This window comes from Setaria viridis, chromosome 6 (genome assembly GCF_005286985.2).
Source record: "Setaria viridis chromosome 6, Setaria_viridis_v4.0, whole genome shotgun sequence".
Classification (NCBI taxonomy): Eukaryota; Viridiplantae; Streptophyta; class Magnoliopsida; order Poales; family Poaceae; genus Setaria; species Setaria viridis.
In genome coordinates, this window is record NC_048268.2 from 29,089,551 (window position 1) to 29,105,189 (window position 15,639).

General features: G+C 45.8%; 1 protein-coding gene and 1 non-coding gene across 2 annotated transcripts; one reads left to right on the forward strand and one right to left on the reverse strand.

Moving 5' to 3' along the window:
- Positions 1-3,640: 3,640 nt before the first annotated feature.
- On the reverse strand, positions 3,641-9,735 carry LOC117860566 (cinnamoyl-CoA reductase 1). Its single transcript, XM_034743887.2, has 5 exons — positions 9,307-9,735; positions 9,039-9,193; positions 8,719-8,907; positions 6,404-6,756; positions 3,641-4,065 (listed from the first exon to the last, which is right to left on the reverse strand). Exons 1-5 carry the CDS (start codon positions 9,470-9,472, stop codon positions 3,825-3,827), a joined length of 1,104 nt encoding a protein of 367 aa, XP_034599778.1. The 5' UTR covers positions 9,473-9,735; the 3' UTR covers positions 3,641-3,824.
- A 1,702-nt stretch (positions 9,736-11,437) lies between these two features.
- LOC117862328 (small nucleolar RNA Z247) lies at positions 11,438-11,576 on the forward strand. Its single transcript, XR_004641976.1, has one exon. It is a non-coding gene; the product is annotated as a small nucleolar RNA Z247 (small nucleolar RNA).
- Positions 11,577-15,639: the final 4,063 nt, after the last annotated feature.

Below are 15,639 nucleotides of genomic sequence, written 5' to 3' on the forward strand. Positions count from 1 at the left end.
ACCAGGTTGTCCCTAGGCTGTGCACACTGGTTTGCGCAGGATAGCGAGAGCTCGGCAAAGTGGTTGGTGCATGAGGCAGTCTCGGCAGGCGCATCAAGGAGAGCATTGCAGTGAGTTAGCAGTAGGGTGACTATGCTGGCCAGCTTTTGGCTACCTCCTAGAATCATCCTGCCAGTTCGCTTTAGGTATGGCCAGATCTTGCGTTAGGCAATGGGGGATCTTGTGTTGCGCGAGGAGGATGGGCGGCTTGGGGTCTCATGAGACACATTGGAGTCAGCGGGTGCACTCACTGGTCTGCTGGAGATGACGTGTGGATGTGGCCGAGTGGAGGGAAGAAGTTGCGGGAGATGGCAGCTTTGACGGCGCTGGCACGGGGTATTTGACATAGTGGTATAACAGAGCAAAACTGAGAAACTAGGTGGTGCTAAACTAGTAATTTAGAATGGCATAAATCATAATAGCATGGTTTCAAAAAGGTTCACCATTAGTGTTATAGAGGCAATTTTCCTATATATTAATGACCTTATTAGATTTCATGCACTGGTGTTTCATTCCCTTGTCAGTGTTGTCAAATTGACACCTAGCCCATATAAATTTTGAGTGTCAACTAGCACCCACAAAAGCAGATTCTTCTTGTTCAATTGCCATATCTCTAGCATTCTGTTTCTGGTAACTACTTTTTTATGCATTAGGATGTCGGCCCTTATTTGTTGTTTTCTTAAAGTCCTTTGAACTGATTTGCACACAGTGATGGGCCTCTTTGATCACCGCATTCATTAGGCCTGGTTAGGTGTTTAACCAAACATACCTGTACTGTTAGGATTCATTGAGGCTCATTATTTATTTCTCCTAATGCCTCCATGCAATAGTCTGTACCTTTCGTCCATCATCAATAACCTTTTTGCACTGTCCAATTGTCCTATACATGAACTCTGTTATCATAAAAGGAAAATCTAAGTTTATCCATCTTGTTCTAGGTAGTTCGTGCTATGATTGACAAACACGATGCTTGGATAACGTTATGCCATCGGATGTGTTAATAGTTAATAGAGGACCAATTTTTGACACTGAACAGCTATATGATCTATCGATTTTCATTAGAAGAAAGAGTTGGGTATGTAAAAGATCATTTGATGTTTTGTTTGTTTCCTTATTTTTGTAACAAAGATATTTTTTCATTCCAAACTTTCACATGTTCAATCAGTTATATCCATGTTTTCCTACATGGATTGATGGATGTGGTGCTTTATAATGATTTTTAGTTTATAACTTTATATTGCCATTGTGGTGCTGCAAAAGTAGATTTGTTGTCATTTAGCATGTCTAGATTTAGAAAATGAAGATGCACAAACCTACGAGATGGGATGAAGATTAGTCCAATGGGCTTGAGTTGGGGGTTAAACATACGTTCTGTGGTGAGATGGGATATTAGCAGTTTTGTTGAAGGGGATTGGACCTTTAAAAGCTGCTCTAGAATTATGCTTAGCTTAAGATCCCAGGTTTTGCACCTTTGATCTTCATAGTTACTAAAAGTTCATCAGAGCAGGGGTACCAGCCTGACATTGTCAGCACAATTGATTCAACTTAAACTGCACACAGCAACCCAAACTATATCAGCTTTTATCTCAACCTCCTATTCTAGACTTCTTTATCACACCCTGATGATGGTTGAAGCTCTGTTGCTCATCCCCAAATGACATTGTGTCCATCATGTCTAATTCCCATTCTCAACAAACTTTGAGTTCCTGCATAAATGATATAAATGAAGAATATCAATGATCCCGTTCTTTGAGAACATTAATTTCAAATACTATATTGTTCCTTGTCTTCCTCAAGGCCCAGCAGACTTTCTAAACCAAATATGATGAGTTCAATTTTTATTACAAAACCTTGAGCCAACCAGTTATTTGTACCTTGATGAGATCATAAATAAAACCGTCATACACACTGCCAACCAACTGCATCTCTGATAAGTTTTATGTAAAAAAGAGTGTTTTTTTTTTTTTTTTTTTTTTTTTTTTTTTTTTTTTTTTTTTGCATTTGCTAACGCTGCTTGCAATGTTCAGAGCCTGCCTAGACTTGGTTTTACCTAGAAAAAGTACCATATCGGAATCTCAACAATGAGAGGTGATTTTGCATTGAAGATACCATGCATTCACAAATTAGGGATACCCCCATGAATTAGGACTGCATACGTAGGTATTGGAGTACAAAAGCCCTGTCTTGTAGCAAGAGTACCATCCTGAATTTTTGGAGGGGAAAAATAATCAAGTCTCAACTTCTCATATAGAACTTTCTGCCTTGGAATTAGTTTATGCATTTTTCCCTGAGTTCCTTCTGTTGCCATAATAGTGAACATTTCTGTAATGTCAACTCACCTGTATATTTAGTTCAGCAAGGGATTGGTTTATATATATGCATCTCCTTTTCTGGGCTCTGTCTTCTCAGGCCTCAGGATACAATTTGATTGATATAGTTATTTTTGATGCGGTAGGTTGTGATGCGGTGTGAGGTTTGTTGTCTCTTGACAATGATTGGGCATCACACTATTTAGTTCAGAATTGATTCTGATTGTTCGTTGTAGATTCCTTTCAAGTCAAAAGATTAGGTAGGTCAAAACATTACTTGTTTCCTACTCTCCGCTCTGTTCACCAACTCATTGTTTTGGCTCTCTTTGTTGCTTTCCCTTTGATCCTCGTTTGGTCTTGTTACTTAACTCCAGATGTTGTGATCTTGGTGCTGTTAACTGTCATTGTTTCTTGCGAGTTGCAATGACCGTGCAATGTATTGTGTTTATTGTCACGATCAAGGGTGGCAAAGTGGTGTTTTACTAGCTACTCTTGCATCACCATTAATAGAGCCAGTTCTTAAGCAACTGGGCTACCAAACATGAACAGGGAGATGTTTATTTCACACGTTTGATAATCGAGGAACTTCTGGTCGATTCTGTCGTCTTCCAAAATCTAACCACTCAACAGCTTGTCTTTATGTTTGAGTCAGCAAGTTAAAATACAAGAATTCAACATTCTGTTATTCACCTAGGGAGAAGTCAGATGATTCTTGGTAATATATGTTACAAGATCCAGACCACCATGTTGTATATGCCTGGCTACTGTCATTGTTTCTTGTGTGAGTTTCTCTGATCTTACGGCATATTGTGAATCTTTATGCGATGATCAAAGTAAGGGTGGCAGGCAACTCTTCTGTGCAGTAATGCAGGTTCTAGTGCGTCAGGCAATAATACAGCTTACCTCTGCACGTAACTGGGCTACCAAGCATGGAGTTTATCCAATGCGTTTTTTTTTTTGGTAACAAGGGTGTTCTGCAGTCTAGGGGCCTCCTGATACTCCCATCCTTCCAACGTTTGGCCATTCTGTTTTACATTTGTTGGAGAAGCATGGCACATGCCATGGCAGATGTCAAATGCTGGCTTCCCAGCAAAGAGAGGAGAGTTCCTTCTGACCCAAAACTATGGGAAGTCGACCCCCAATCCTATCCACTATGATGGCTCGCTCATTTTCCATGTGCTTCAAGTTGGTGGTTTCAGAATCGCTTTCCAAGCAATATCGATGTGGTTTCAGAATCGCTTTGTAAGCAGCATAATGATGGACTCCGCAGCGAAAGATGAAGGATCAGAACATTGAACGAACATTAACCATATTTATTCACTCACTATAGTCCACAAGATCAACGAGCACGACATTACAAGTCATGGCAGGGACAGGCAACAAACACTACTTGGTTTACACATCAGGGACCGGGGGGCAGTATGAACATTGCTGCTTGCATTGCTTCCTGTTCATTCCGTGAGCGACATCTGCCTCTCACGCGCGGATGGCGATCCCGCCCTGCTGCACCTCCGTCGCGGCGGGGGCCTGCTCCTCCTTCTCGGCCTCCGGCGTCTGCTCGCCGTCGCCGAGCACCGGCAGGTGGCCCTTCTCCTGGAGGCTCTTCACCGTGTCGTACAGCGACTGGCTCACCGGCCGGAACTCCAGCCCCAGGTCCCGGAGCTTCTGGTTCGAGAACTTGTACGGCTGCTTCCGCGGATTCGTCTCGTCAGAGCACCTGCACCAGATTAAATCAAACACAGTCAGCTAACTGAAGCAAATAGCAAATACTCCAGGTCATCCTAAAAAAGAAGCATAGGTCAAGATGACGTCGATTCCAGTGTAAACACGAGGTGATTCCCTGTGGGCAGGTGAGATCCCTTCACTTGGACCAAGAGCATACGCGGCCATTGCGTCAGTGTGATGCTAGTGCTGTGATGGAGGACGCTAAGGTTAGGTTTCGTTGGTAGGAGTGAGACTACGACATCGACCAAGGTGCTCGACGACGAGGTATCTTTGAAACAATCATACGAACCTGTCATGGATCTTGACTACTGTAAACGAACACGGATCCATTTCAGTCCGACGTCGCTCGATCGACAAAAAAGAAAGTTGAATATTTGTAGTCAACAGTTGAATATTCCCATCAGTTTCGCGTCCTATAATTGCAGCTTCCGTGTTCTTTGAATGAAACTACCTCTCTTTGTGTTGTGCATGATTTGTTTGAAATACCGGAGGATGGCGTGCAAATATTCTAACATGCGTGTGTAGCAATTACTTGTGTGTCTTAGTCATCTAGAAGTGATACATGATGTAGGAAAACAATACTGGTGAATCTTTCAGTAATGATGTAGGAAAAAAATGATTGCAAGAAGAACTGCCATGATTTGCTTTCTTATGTGGAAAAAGTTACTGCTAGATTTTCCGTAACGAGGAAGATGACCTACTGCAGAGGTCACTGCTCAAGAAACTGCTGCCAATTGATTTGGGATAAATCTTGTGTGCTACTCCCATGCCTTGAGTGTTCTATAGGAAAGGGAAGTTTAGCTAAGAGAAAATGGGAAAAATTCCTATGAAGTTTCGGTTATCCTTCCCCTGTTTCTTAAAATTGTTTAAACTGCTGCTTTCTTAGATAAATTTCCTAAGGAAACGTCAACTGAACTTGCAAGTAGTGGTTGTGCCTGTATCCCGGGTTGTGTTTTCCCATGCTCCTATTGCTGCTGTCTTTGACAAAAGCATGATTTCTGAGCAACTTCGTCGTAGATTAAGTTCAACTCTGTCATGCATGCCGCGTGGGTGTGGCCAATGGACCAGCAAAACTTACGCAGAGTTGCAGCAGTTGCAGTTTTGCAGACGCGAGCAAGGCATCTGCTCTAGGACTCTAGCACCCAAGTCGTGCATGGTGATGCTGATACATACCAGCACCGGCCGTACTCAATTGGCCAACGGAAGTAATCAACACGGGATAATGGCCATCGATCAGAGCTCTTGCAAAGACCACACGCTACTTTTCCTGCTCTGATGCTACAGATTTCTACCGCTCCGACAGCTACCCGTCAAGGTCAAGTGCTCACCATCCATCCACTGACACTACACAAGCAAAGGTAGCTAAAACTAGTGGCAGGCAAAAAGATTCTGAGCTAGAGTTACTACTATATCCTTGTTGAGTTCAGTTGTGGCATACAGACTCATGATAGCTCCGGCCACCACCTCACCTACTTCCGCCGACGTCGACGCGCACGTATCGCCTCGACTCCTCCAAAAAGTCTCTGCATCAACTTCTCAGTGGCGAACATACACTGGTATTGCGTTACAACTTTTGTCTAGATCTCTAGACAGCAACTGGAGATCCATCCGTGTGGTGACAAACACTTACCAAAGGTTCTGCCTTCTTCACGACTTGCACTTGCAAATTGCAATCAGAGAACGTGCGGTCAAAAGTAACAGGGACTCGGTTTTCCGGCCGGCCTGTACAGGAGTACGCTCGAGGTTGCGTCAGGGCAAGGGAGTTGGTTCCCCTGATGAACCCACGCACGGCCTAGCTGCAGGTGATGATCACTCGCTTACGTTCACCGGCCAGTCCTATCCATCGTTTACCTACCGCCGATGGCATCCACCGAATTGAGTAAGAGTACTAGCTATCCCATCACTCGCTTGCTACCTAATCATCAGTGTCGTCCCTTACTGCCCACTGCCCCCTTAACTAAGCAACTAACCACGATAACAATATAACATACATACATGTGTGTGTGTGTGTGTATTAGGTCCAAGTAGACCTAGCCATGATATCCATGCTTGTAACGGATCATGAGACATGCTTGGAATGGACACACCACCAACTGCTATAACTAATTAAGCACACCAAAATTGCTCTTAGTTTATGCGCATTCATACGTGTGGAACAAGACACACGCCATTAACAAAATGTGGTTGGTAGCTGGCTAGCTAAGCATTGAGGAAAGTACGGAAGGAATTTGGCAGCAGCTGAAACAGCCAAATGGACCACAATTATGCTAGAAACCAATCGGAACTGTGGTGACGAAGCGAGCGATCGAGCGAGAGGTTTGGTACGGTACCTGGTGGGGACGGGGTACTCGGGGAAGAGCTTGGCGAGGATGCGGACGACGTCCTCGCGGTGGAGGACACGCTCGGCGCAGAGGTGGCGGCCGGAGGCGGCGGGGCTCTCGAAGACGGCGAGGTGCGCGGCGGCGACGTCGCGGACGTCGACGTAGGCCTGCACAGCGTTGGCGAAGGTGCGGGCGGAGCCGTCGAGGTACTTGAGGATGTGCGCGATGCTGGCGTTCACCGTCGGCTGCAGCAGCGGGCCCACCACCAGCACCGGGTTCACCACCACCAGGTCCACGCCGCGCTGACGCGCCGCGTCCCACGCCGCCTGCTCCGCCACCGCTTTGCCGTAGCAGTACCAGTTCTGCATCAACAGAAGCTAGCTAGTTTCAGACAAAGCGCATGCAGTCTAGCAGTGTGCTGCAAGGACACTACTGAGCAGGCCGTGAACTGTTCAAGAGCAATGGTGTGTCATGCTGACGGAATTATTGCGCGAGGGTTATTTGGGCTTTTTTTTGTGAGATGGGAAATAAAAATGCTAGAATAATAAGGGTGTCGGGTCGCTGTGTTATGATGAAAGAAGAGCGAAATTTTTTCCCCTAGCTTTGCTAATGTTCACCTGTCTGGAAATTTGTTATCTACCGATCGTGCATCTGGATTTTCACAGTGTTTAACCTACATCTATGGTGATATTTTACGAAATTCTCATAGCAGTTTTATTTTTACTACTGCATATAGAAATGACAAATATCAGTAAGTTTGAGTTTTCCTTTACTAAGAGGACGTCTTCCTTCCTCAGCTTTTTGATCCGAGAATTTGGTTTACCACTTCCCAGTAAATCAGACGCCTGCACTGCAGCTCACCTTGAAGAAGGATTGACCATTTGCAAGACGACCCTGGTAGCTTCTCTAGCTTAAAGTTAAAGGCATACAGTACAATTTAACTTGTTCACCCAACAAAGCCAAAAGCTTCTTCCAGAACGAAACGACAGAGGCCCACCATTTCTGTCCATGTAGCTTACATGCTCGACATGGATCATGCTTTCAGCTACCAGCGCTGAGCGACGTTCCATTTCCATGCATGGCATGACCGTTCATTGACGACGCTAAAGTTACTACAGATTCTAGTGGCCGGTTTATAGACTTTTATGGTGGGCGCGCATGTACAACTACCACTTGTAGTGCTTCTACCTTTCACCTCACTATTGGAAAGCCACACCAGCGCTTCTATCGAATATAGAAGGCGAGTACCAGATCGAACTAGGTTCGATTTTTTCAGCTTTTCAAAGAGTTCATGTACGTGTTCGGGAAAAAATATCACCTTTACAGAAAAGTAAAATTAGTAAATAAATATAGGCCGTTTGGAATTGTAAGGGGAGTTTTAGGACCCAAATCTCTAGGATTAATTTTGTGCAAAACTTAAACTAAACCTAAAATTTTCTAGAGCGGTGGTCCTGTTTTTGTTAACAACAAGGCCTCCAATAGAGATTTTGGTAATGCTACGTAGCAGACATATGAAATCTTAAAAAAATCGGATGCCTCGACATATATTCTAATGGTTAAACATCGATGTTGCAACTATTGTTTCTGCATGTTTCTGCATAAAACATAGTATTCATGTTGCAGCGAGAGTTTTCTCTCCCGGAGTCGAACAACATAGTTATTTTTTCCATATTTTTTAGTGTTGCAACTATAAATTTTTGATATTACAGATATTTTGTTTCGATGTTGCAACCAGTGGTGCCGATACTCTTCTAGTCTTCTTAAGTGTAACACAGAAGCAACAGGTTGTGCTAAGCTTGATCAGCTTTGCAGTTCTGCTTCTGCATGCCATGCACGTGTCTATCGGCGTGGGGTCATGCAGGATTAACGTACTTTAATAAGCTCAATTAGCTAGCTCTATATTCCTTGGGGAGAATCATTTGCCTTTGCTATTGCTTTTATTCTTATTTTTCCGAGACCACAAATTTGTTTATTCTTTGGGCTAGTGCACGTCGATCACTAGAGGAAAAAGTTTTGTTTCAAATCTAGTGGTGCTCTGGACAGGCACCATCGATGCGCACTCGATCCCATTGGCTGCCTCAATCCGAACTCTTTTTTAGGCCGGGTTCGGTTGGTAGTGCATGCCCATAGGTAATAATTCGCCTATTTCTCTCATGATAGCCATCGATCTTTAGTTTCTTTACTTTATCCGCAGAAAGAAAGAAATAAAAATAGAGGGGAAAATACTGATATGGTGCGGCGAAAGGTAGCATAGCAGGAGCTACTGAGCTAGATGGATCGAGGGAGAGAGAGAGAGAGGCAAGTAAAAGTGACCAAGCACCCACCCTGGTTTTCTTGCAGAAGTCGAGGTCGCTCCAGCAGGACTCGTCCACCACCACGTCGGGCCCGCGGTTGGGGTCCATGGTCACGGCGCCGATGGAGGACGTGAACACCACCCGCCGCACCGTGCCGGCCTCCGCCGCCGCGCTGAGCACGTACTCCGTCCCGCGCACCGCCGGCTCCACCATTTGCTCCTGCATATATGCATGCGCGTGCGTCATCATCATGATTATTGCTGCATCTCTTTCTCATAATTGAGTTTGCCGTGTGCGATCGAGGAGCTAGAGGAGGAGGAACGGTCGAGCAGTATGGTTATGGTACTCACGGGGTCGTCGGTGACGGGGGAGGCGGTGTGGAAGACGCCCTGGCAGCCCTGCACGGCGCGGCAGATGGCGTCGTAGTCGAGGAGGTCGGCCTTGCAGAGGACCAGCCGCTCGGCGGCGCCGTCCAGCGCCTTGAGGTGCGCGTTCTTCGGGTCATCTGCCATCGCCGCCGCCACCAGACGATATCCATCCAAGAACACAACGTTAGTCAGGTGCCCTGCTAGCTTGTACGTACGTACAATATGCGTGTGTGTGCGAATCCGTGCATGCCTGGGTTCCTGACGGTGCCCTTGACAGTGTATCCCTTCTCGAGCAGCAGCTTCACCAGCCACGACGCGATGTACCCGGCCGCGCCGGTGACGCACACGGTCTGCCCGTTCCCCGCCGGCGGAACCACCGCCGCGGCGGCGGCGGACACGGCGTCGACCACGGTCATACTGACGACGAGACAACGACGGCGGCGGCGGCGGCGATCAGTTCCTCAATCCTCCCCTGCTAGCTACTCCTCGATTTCGTCACGAAAGGTATAGCTATTGCTCGCGGTGGAGTAGCAGTAGTGCCGAAGCAGGGAATACAGCTAGGCGTTGGTGAGTTAGTTTTTAGGTTTCCCCTTTGCGCGGGCGAGCGCGATCGAGTTGGTAGGTTTGGTAGGATACTTCCTGAGAGGGCCGGCGTTGGAGTGGCGCGGAATTTATAAGCCAGGCCAAGGCAGGGCCATGGCGAGGCAAGGGGTGGTGTGTTCGAGCGCAGTGCGCGTGAGCGGCGAGCGAGTAGCCGAGACAGCGAGATGCACGGATGGGATGGGGGCACCGTGCGGTGGCCCCGGCCGGCCCCTCGCCGGGATGGCGACCCCGGGTTAGGTGAGCCGGCAACCCCTACCATCTCCGGCCGTTCGGCGACGACGCGCGCGCGACATGTCATGCGCATTTTTATATTGTATATAATGCGCGAGAAATGGTTGTTTTCTTTTGTCGAGTTGTTGAGAAATTTGCATCAAGATGATATCGATCTGTATTTTGGTTGGCGTCTGATATGGGGGATTTCCCTATCTCTGCTTCAATCAGATTATGAATTGGCAACAAATTTGTGCTTCCCTGAAATGGCACTATCAGTGTACCTGAATTAGAATTTTTAATCGCGCCACCAAACTTTCTTGAAATGGCACTAGTAGTACGTGCATGCATATAGGCACATTCCGATCATAGAAAATTTATATGAGTAAGGAGACAATACGATATAAAGTAAGTAGGAAAAACAATAAAATACGTGGCACGGGTCGCGACGAAAAGGTAGGGGAAAAAAATAGGCCTTGAACCTTGATACTCTAGCTCAATCGTAGTGGCTAAAAGTCTATGGTACTGGTTACTTGTACCGCTCTGAACTGAAACTGTTTCGTGCTGCCTGGACAGAAACGTGCCTGGACCATGTGTGGATGGATGCACCGGAGGTCAGCCAGATTCTGACTTGGGCAAATAGTGGTTGGACTGGGACATCAGACATGGAACACATGGTGCATATAGCTTTGCATATATGCCAGAGTGCAAGACACATGGTGCATATAGCTTTGCATATATGCCAGAGTGCAAGACACATGGTGCAAGACACAAGTGTTAAGATGTGACCAGAGTCCAGGCGTCTGAGGCATGCATGTAGTTTACTTACCGCGATAATAACGGAAACCTCTTAGAGATAGAGTTTGGCAAGAGATAGAGTTTGTTATAGATTTTCTTCTTCTTGTAACAACTTGTGAGAGATCTATCTCATGCGCCTGTAAACATATATATGTAAATGCCATATGAGGGGCTGTTTCTCATCTAGTTAACACGCAACTGTCGACCCGAGAGCAAGGACGACGTTCCTCCTAGCGCCTCTGATATTTCACATAGTAATCATAGCCATCTAGATTGGTAGAGCTCCAGCCATGGCATCAAGTTTCACATTCCTTGCGAGCATGCTGATCGGGCAACCGGTCGCTGAGAAGCTCACCAAGACCAATCACAAGATGTGGAAGGCCCAAGTCCGTGTTGTCATGCGCGGCGCGCGTCTCATAGGGCATCTCACTAGTGAGGCAAAGCAACCCGCAGCAGAAATCACCATCACAGATGGTGATAAGGAGAAGAAAGAGCCGAATCTGGCCTTTGAAGAGTGGGAGGCGAGGGACCAGCAAGTCCTGAGCTATCTCCTCTCATCGCTGTCCAAGGACATCCTTTCTCAGGCCTCCTCGGCGTCAACAGCAGCCGAGGCATGGGCGGTCATTGAGGAGATCTTCGCGTCGCGGTCTCGGACGAGGGCCGTGTACATGCGCATTGTGCTATCCAACACAAAGAAGGGAAGCTCGCCAGTCGCTGAATACTTCACGAAGATGACAAGCCTCGGTGATGAGATGGCGGCAGCAGGAAGGCCGCTTGAAGATGAAGAGCTTGTTGAGTATACTCTCACCGGGCTAGATGAAGAATTCAATCCCCTTGTGTCTGCCCTGGTTGCTATAGTGGAACCAATCTCGATCAAGGAGTTGTACTCACAACTCCTGAATTTTGAGACTCGCATGCAGCTGATCTACGACAAGCAAGGAGGGTCAGCAAACTACTCCAGTCGCGGTGGCCGTGGATGATCTCGTGGGCGCACACCTGGTGCCGTGGCCAGGGTCCTTCTCCTGGTCATGGTCGTGGAAGCTATCACGGCAACTCCTCCAACGCAAGGCAAGGTGTCAACAACAACAACTATGTTAATAACCGTGCAAGCAGCTCCAATAATGAAAGGCCAACTTGCCAGGTATGTTTTAAAAAGGGACATACCGCAGAAGTCTGTTGGCATCGATTTGAAGAGGATTTTGTCCCAGATAAAAGGTTTGTTGCTGCTGCAAATCGTGTTGGAGGTATGCCCTAGAGGCAATCATAGAGATGATGATATTCCTTTATATCCATGTTTTATATTGTGTTCCTTGAATATCCATTAAAGGCTACTTGAATTGATTGCAATTATGTGAATTGTGTATGAAACTCTTTACTTGTATAATTATTCTAAAAGTTGTCCCTAGTTGGAGTTCATGTGAGGACACACATGAATATTGGACTAGCACATGTATTAGTTGATGACTATGTTTCACAAGTCATGGACATGGAGATGTCAAACTAATAATGTGGGCACGTGTAGAGACATGTGCTAGGACTGACCCAACACGAGTTACGTAGTTCTCTCTTTACACAATGTGTATGCTTTGTCCTTAGACCTGAGACTGTCGCATGTACTCAAGATGTGGATCGACTTACTTAGAGGCTATCAAACGCTACACCGTAACTGGGTAGTCATAAAGGTAGCTTTCGGATTTGTCAAGAAACATGCTGTGATGCATGGTCAGTCAAGATGGAATTTGGCCCTCTCTATTCGAGAGAGATATCTCTGGCCTCTCGAGTGATCAAATATGGAAATACATGGCCATGCTACTTGAGGTTAAGAGTTAATCTAGAAAGGGATTCCGAATCACAGCATCGAGAAAGAGTGGTCGGCTTGGAGCTAGAGCAAATATCGTGAGGCAAAGGGAATAGCATGTACGTGATGTTGTGATGGTTCGTCTGATATGATCTTTGTGTGCGTATAGGAGTTAGTATGTATTGCTAGAGGCCACTACTAACTATTGGCCGAGTAGGAGTACTCGGGCCATGTCTATACATATATGAACCTATAGGGTCACACACTTAAAGGGCTGGAAGCCCAATTCGGATGTGATCTGAATTGGATCAGGTTTAGGAGTACTAATGGGTCTCGGACCTAGAGGCCTGTTACGAACCCCTATATATTGAGGGGTGGGGGGCGCCCTAGGGTTTTATCCCTTTTGCACCAGCAGCAGCCGCGCCTCCCACGCCTCGCCTTGTTGCAACTCGTGGACCTAGTAGTCCGGTTTGCGACGCTTCCTCCCTGCATGTGTGGATACTTTGGAGGTGTTGCATCTGCAGCACTTGGACGAGCTGCTGCACGAGAGCTTCGACGAGGAACTTGACGAGCCGACGATGAGCCTGACGAGCCGCGACAAGAGGAGGGAGTCGCTGCACGTGGACGAGCTGCTGAGGAGCTGCTCGACATCGACGTGTGATCGACTTCGCTGCACCAACGTGTATCTACAACTTCCGCACCTGTGCATCGAGTGGTAATCCCGTGATCTATAACAACAATTATTCCTGATTTATGTGGTAGAAAAATTTGTTTTACGCTAGCGTAGCCTACCTCGTATCCTAACAAATCGTTCCTACACAATGGACACAAATTGGTACACAGATAGTGGTGCATCTGATCATGTCACTGGAGAATTGGAGAAGCTGCAGATTAGAGAAAAATACAACAGAGGGGATATGATTCACACAGCCGACGGGTCAGGTATGGACATTAGCCATGTTGGTCATACTATTGTTCATACCCCCAATTGTCCTATTCATTTAAACAATATTCTTTATGTTTCAAAAGCTTCCAAAAATCTTGTCTCCGTTCATCATCTTACTACTGATAATAATGTCTTTCTTGAATTTCACCCAAACTTCTTTTTGATCAAGGATCGAAGAACAAAATTCTTGAAGGGAGGTGCCGCAATGGTCTCTACCCTCTTCCTGCGTCATCTTTAAAGCAAGTGTGTGTCGCCACCAAAATTCCTCTCTCACGGTGGCATAGTCGTTTGGGTCATCCATCGTCTTTTATTGTTAAGCAAGTTATCAATAGGAATAAACTCCCATGTTTAGATGAATGTAGTAACACTGTGTGTACCGCTTGCCAACAAGCTAAGAGTCATCAGCTCCCCTATCCTAAATCCACAAGTGTCTCTAGATTTACTCTTGAACTTGTCTTCTCTGATGTTTGGGGTCCAGCACCAGAGTCTGTTGGGAGGAAATGTTATTATGTGAGTTTTATTGATGATTTCAGCAAGTTTACTTGGATCTATTTTCTCAAATACAAATATGAAGTTTTCCAAAAATTTCAGGAGTTCCAAGCAATGGTAGAAAAATTATTTGATAGAAAATTTTTTGCCGTGCAATCAGATTGGGGAGGCGAGTATGGAAAACTAAATTCCTTTTTTTTCTAAAGTTGGCATTGTTCACCACATCTCATGTCCTCACACACACTAGCAAAATGGCTCTGCTGAACGAAAGCACCGCCATATAGTAGAGGTTGGACTATCTCTACTCTCTCATGCTTCTATGCCCTTGAAATTTTAGGATGAAGCCTTTCTTGCTGCCGTCTACCTCATTCCTCATTAATCGAGTCCCGAGTAAGGTTATTGACCTCTCTACACCTCTAGAGCGCTTATACAATCAGAAACCAGATTACTCTGCTATGAGAACCTTTGGGTGTGCCTGTTGGCCTCACTTACGTCCCTATAATACTCACAAACTTTAATTTCAATCCAAGTAATGTGTCTTTCTTGGCTATAGTATCCTTCACAAAAGGGTTCAAATGCCTAGAGGTATCTACAGGATGGATTTACATATCTTGTGATGTCGTATTCGATGAGGATATGTTTCCATTTTCTCAGATGCATTCTAATGCAGGGGCTTGGTTAAGATCCGAAATTATCAACCTATCTCCTTCCCTTATAAATCCTGATTTTAGTCTTTGTGGGATAGAACATGTGGTAGATCAGCATGCTAATGGTTCACTAAACTTTACTAATGACTTTGTTGAGAATGACACAAAGAATTTGGAGTTAAATACACCCCTGGAGCCATCAAATGCAACAGCAAATAATGGATCCAGCGGCGCAGAGCACAAAGCTGATTTGCGGCAGCAGCTGACAGAATCAGCCTCGGGATCGCTTCCTCCAACGGTGCAGCAGACCAAATCTCCGGCGGCTTCACCTGCGTGCTTGCCTGCCGGCCTACTGGGTGGTGTCACGCATCCGTTGTTGGGAGCGCCGGGGGCACAAGCTGGTGAGTCCGATTGTCGCAATGATGACGGCGGTGATGGTGGAATTGCTCTCCCGCCACACAACGCCATGTGCCAGGAAGGGCAGGTGCTAGGATCTTCTTTGGATGAGGTTGGATCGGCTGCAACAGATCTGGTATGACTCAAATTGTTGCTCGTCCTAAAACCCGATTGCAATCTGGTATTCAAAAAGAAAAGGTTTATACTGATGGTACACTAAAATATGGCTGCTTTGTTGCTACTGGTGAACCACCCAATGTAGATGAGGCTTTAGTGGACACTAATTGGAAACATGCTATGAAACTTAAATATGATGCACTCATGAAAAATAAGACCTGGCATCTTGTTCCACCTCAGAAAGGGAGGAATGTAATATGTTGCAAATGGGTGTATAAAATCAAAAGAAAATCTGATGGAAGCTTAGATAGATATAAAGCAAGACTTGTAGCAAAAGGATTCAAACAACAATATGGAATTGATAATGAAGACACCTTCAGTCTGGTGGTTAAGGTTGCTACAATTAGAATTGTTTTATCTGTGGCTATATCTTGTGGCTAGAATCTAAGACAGCTTGATGTTAATAACGTTTTCCTTCATGGATTTCTGGATGAAGAAGTTTATATGCAACAACCTCCTGGTTTTGAGGATAAGTCTAAGCAGGGATATGTATGCAGGCTTGATAAGGCTTTATATGGA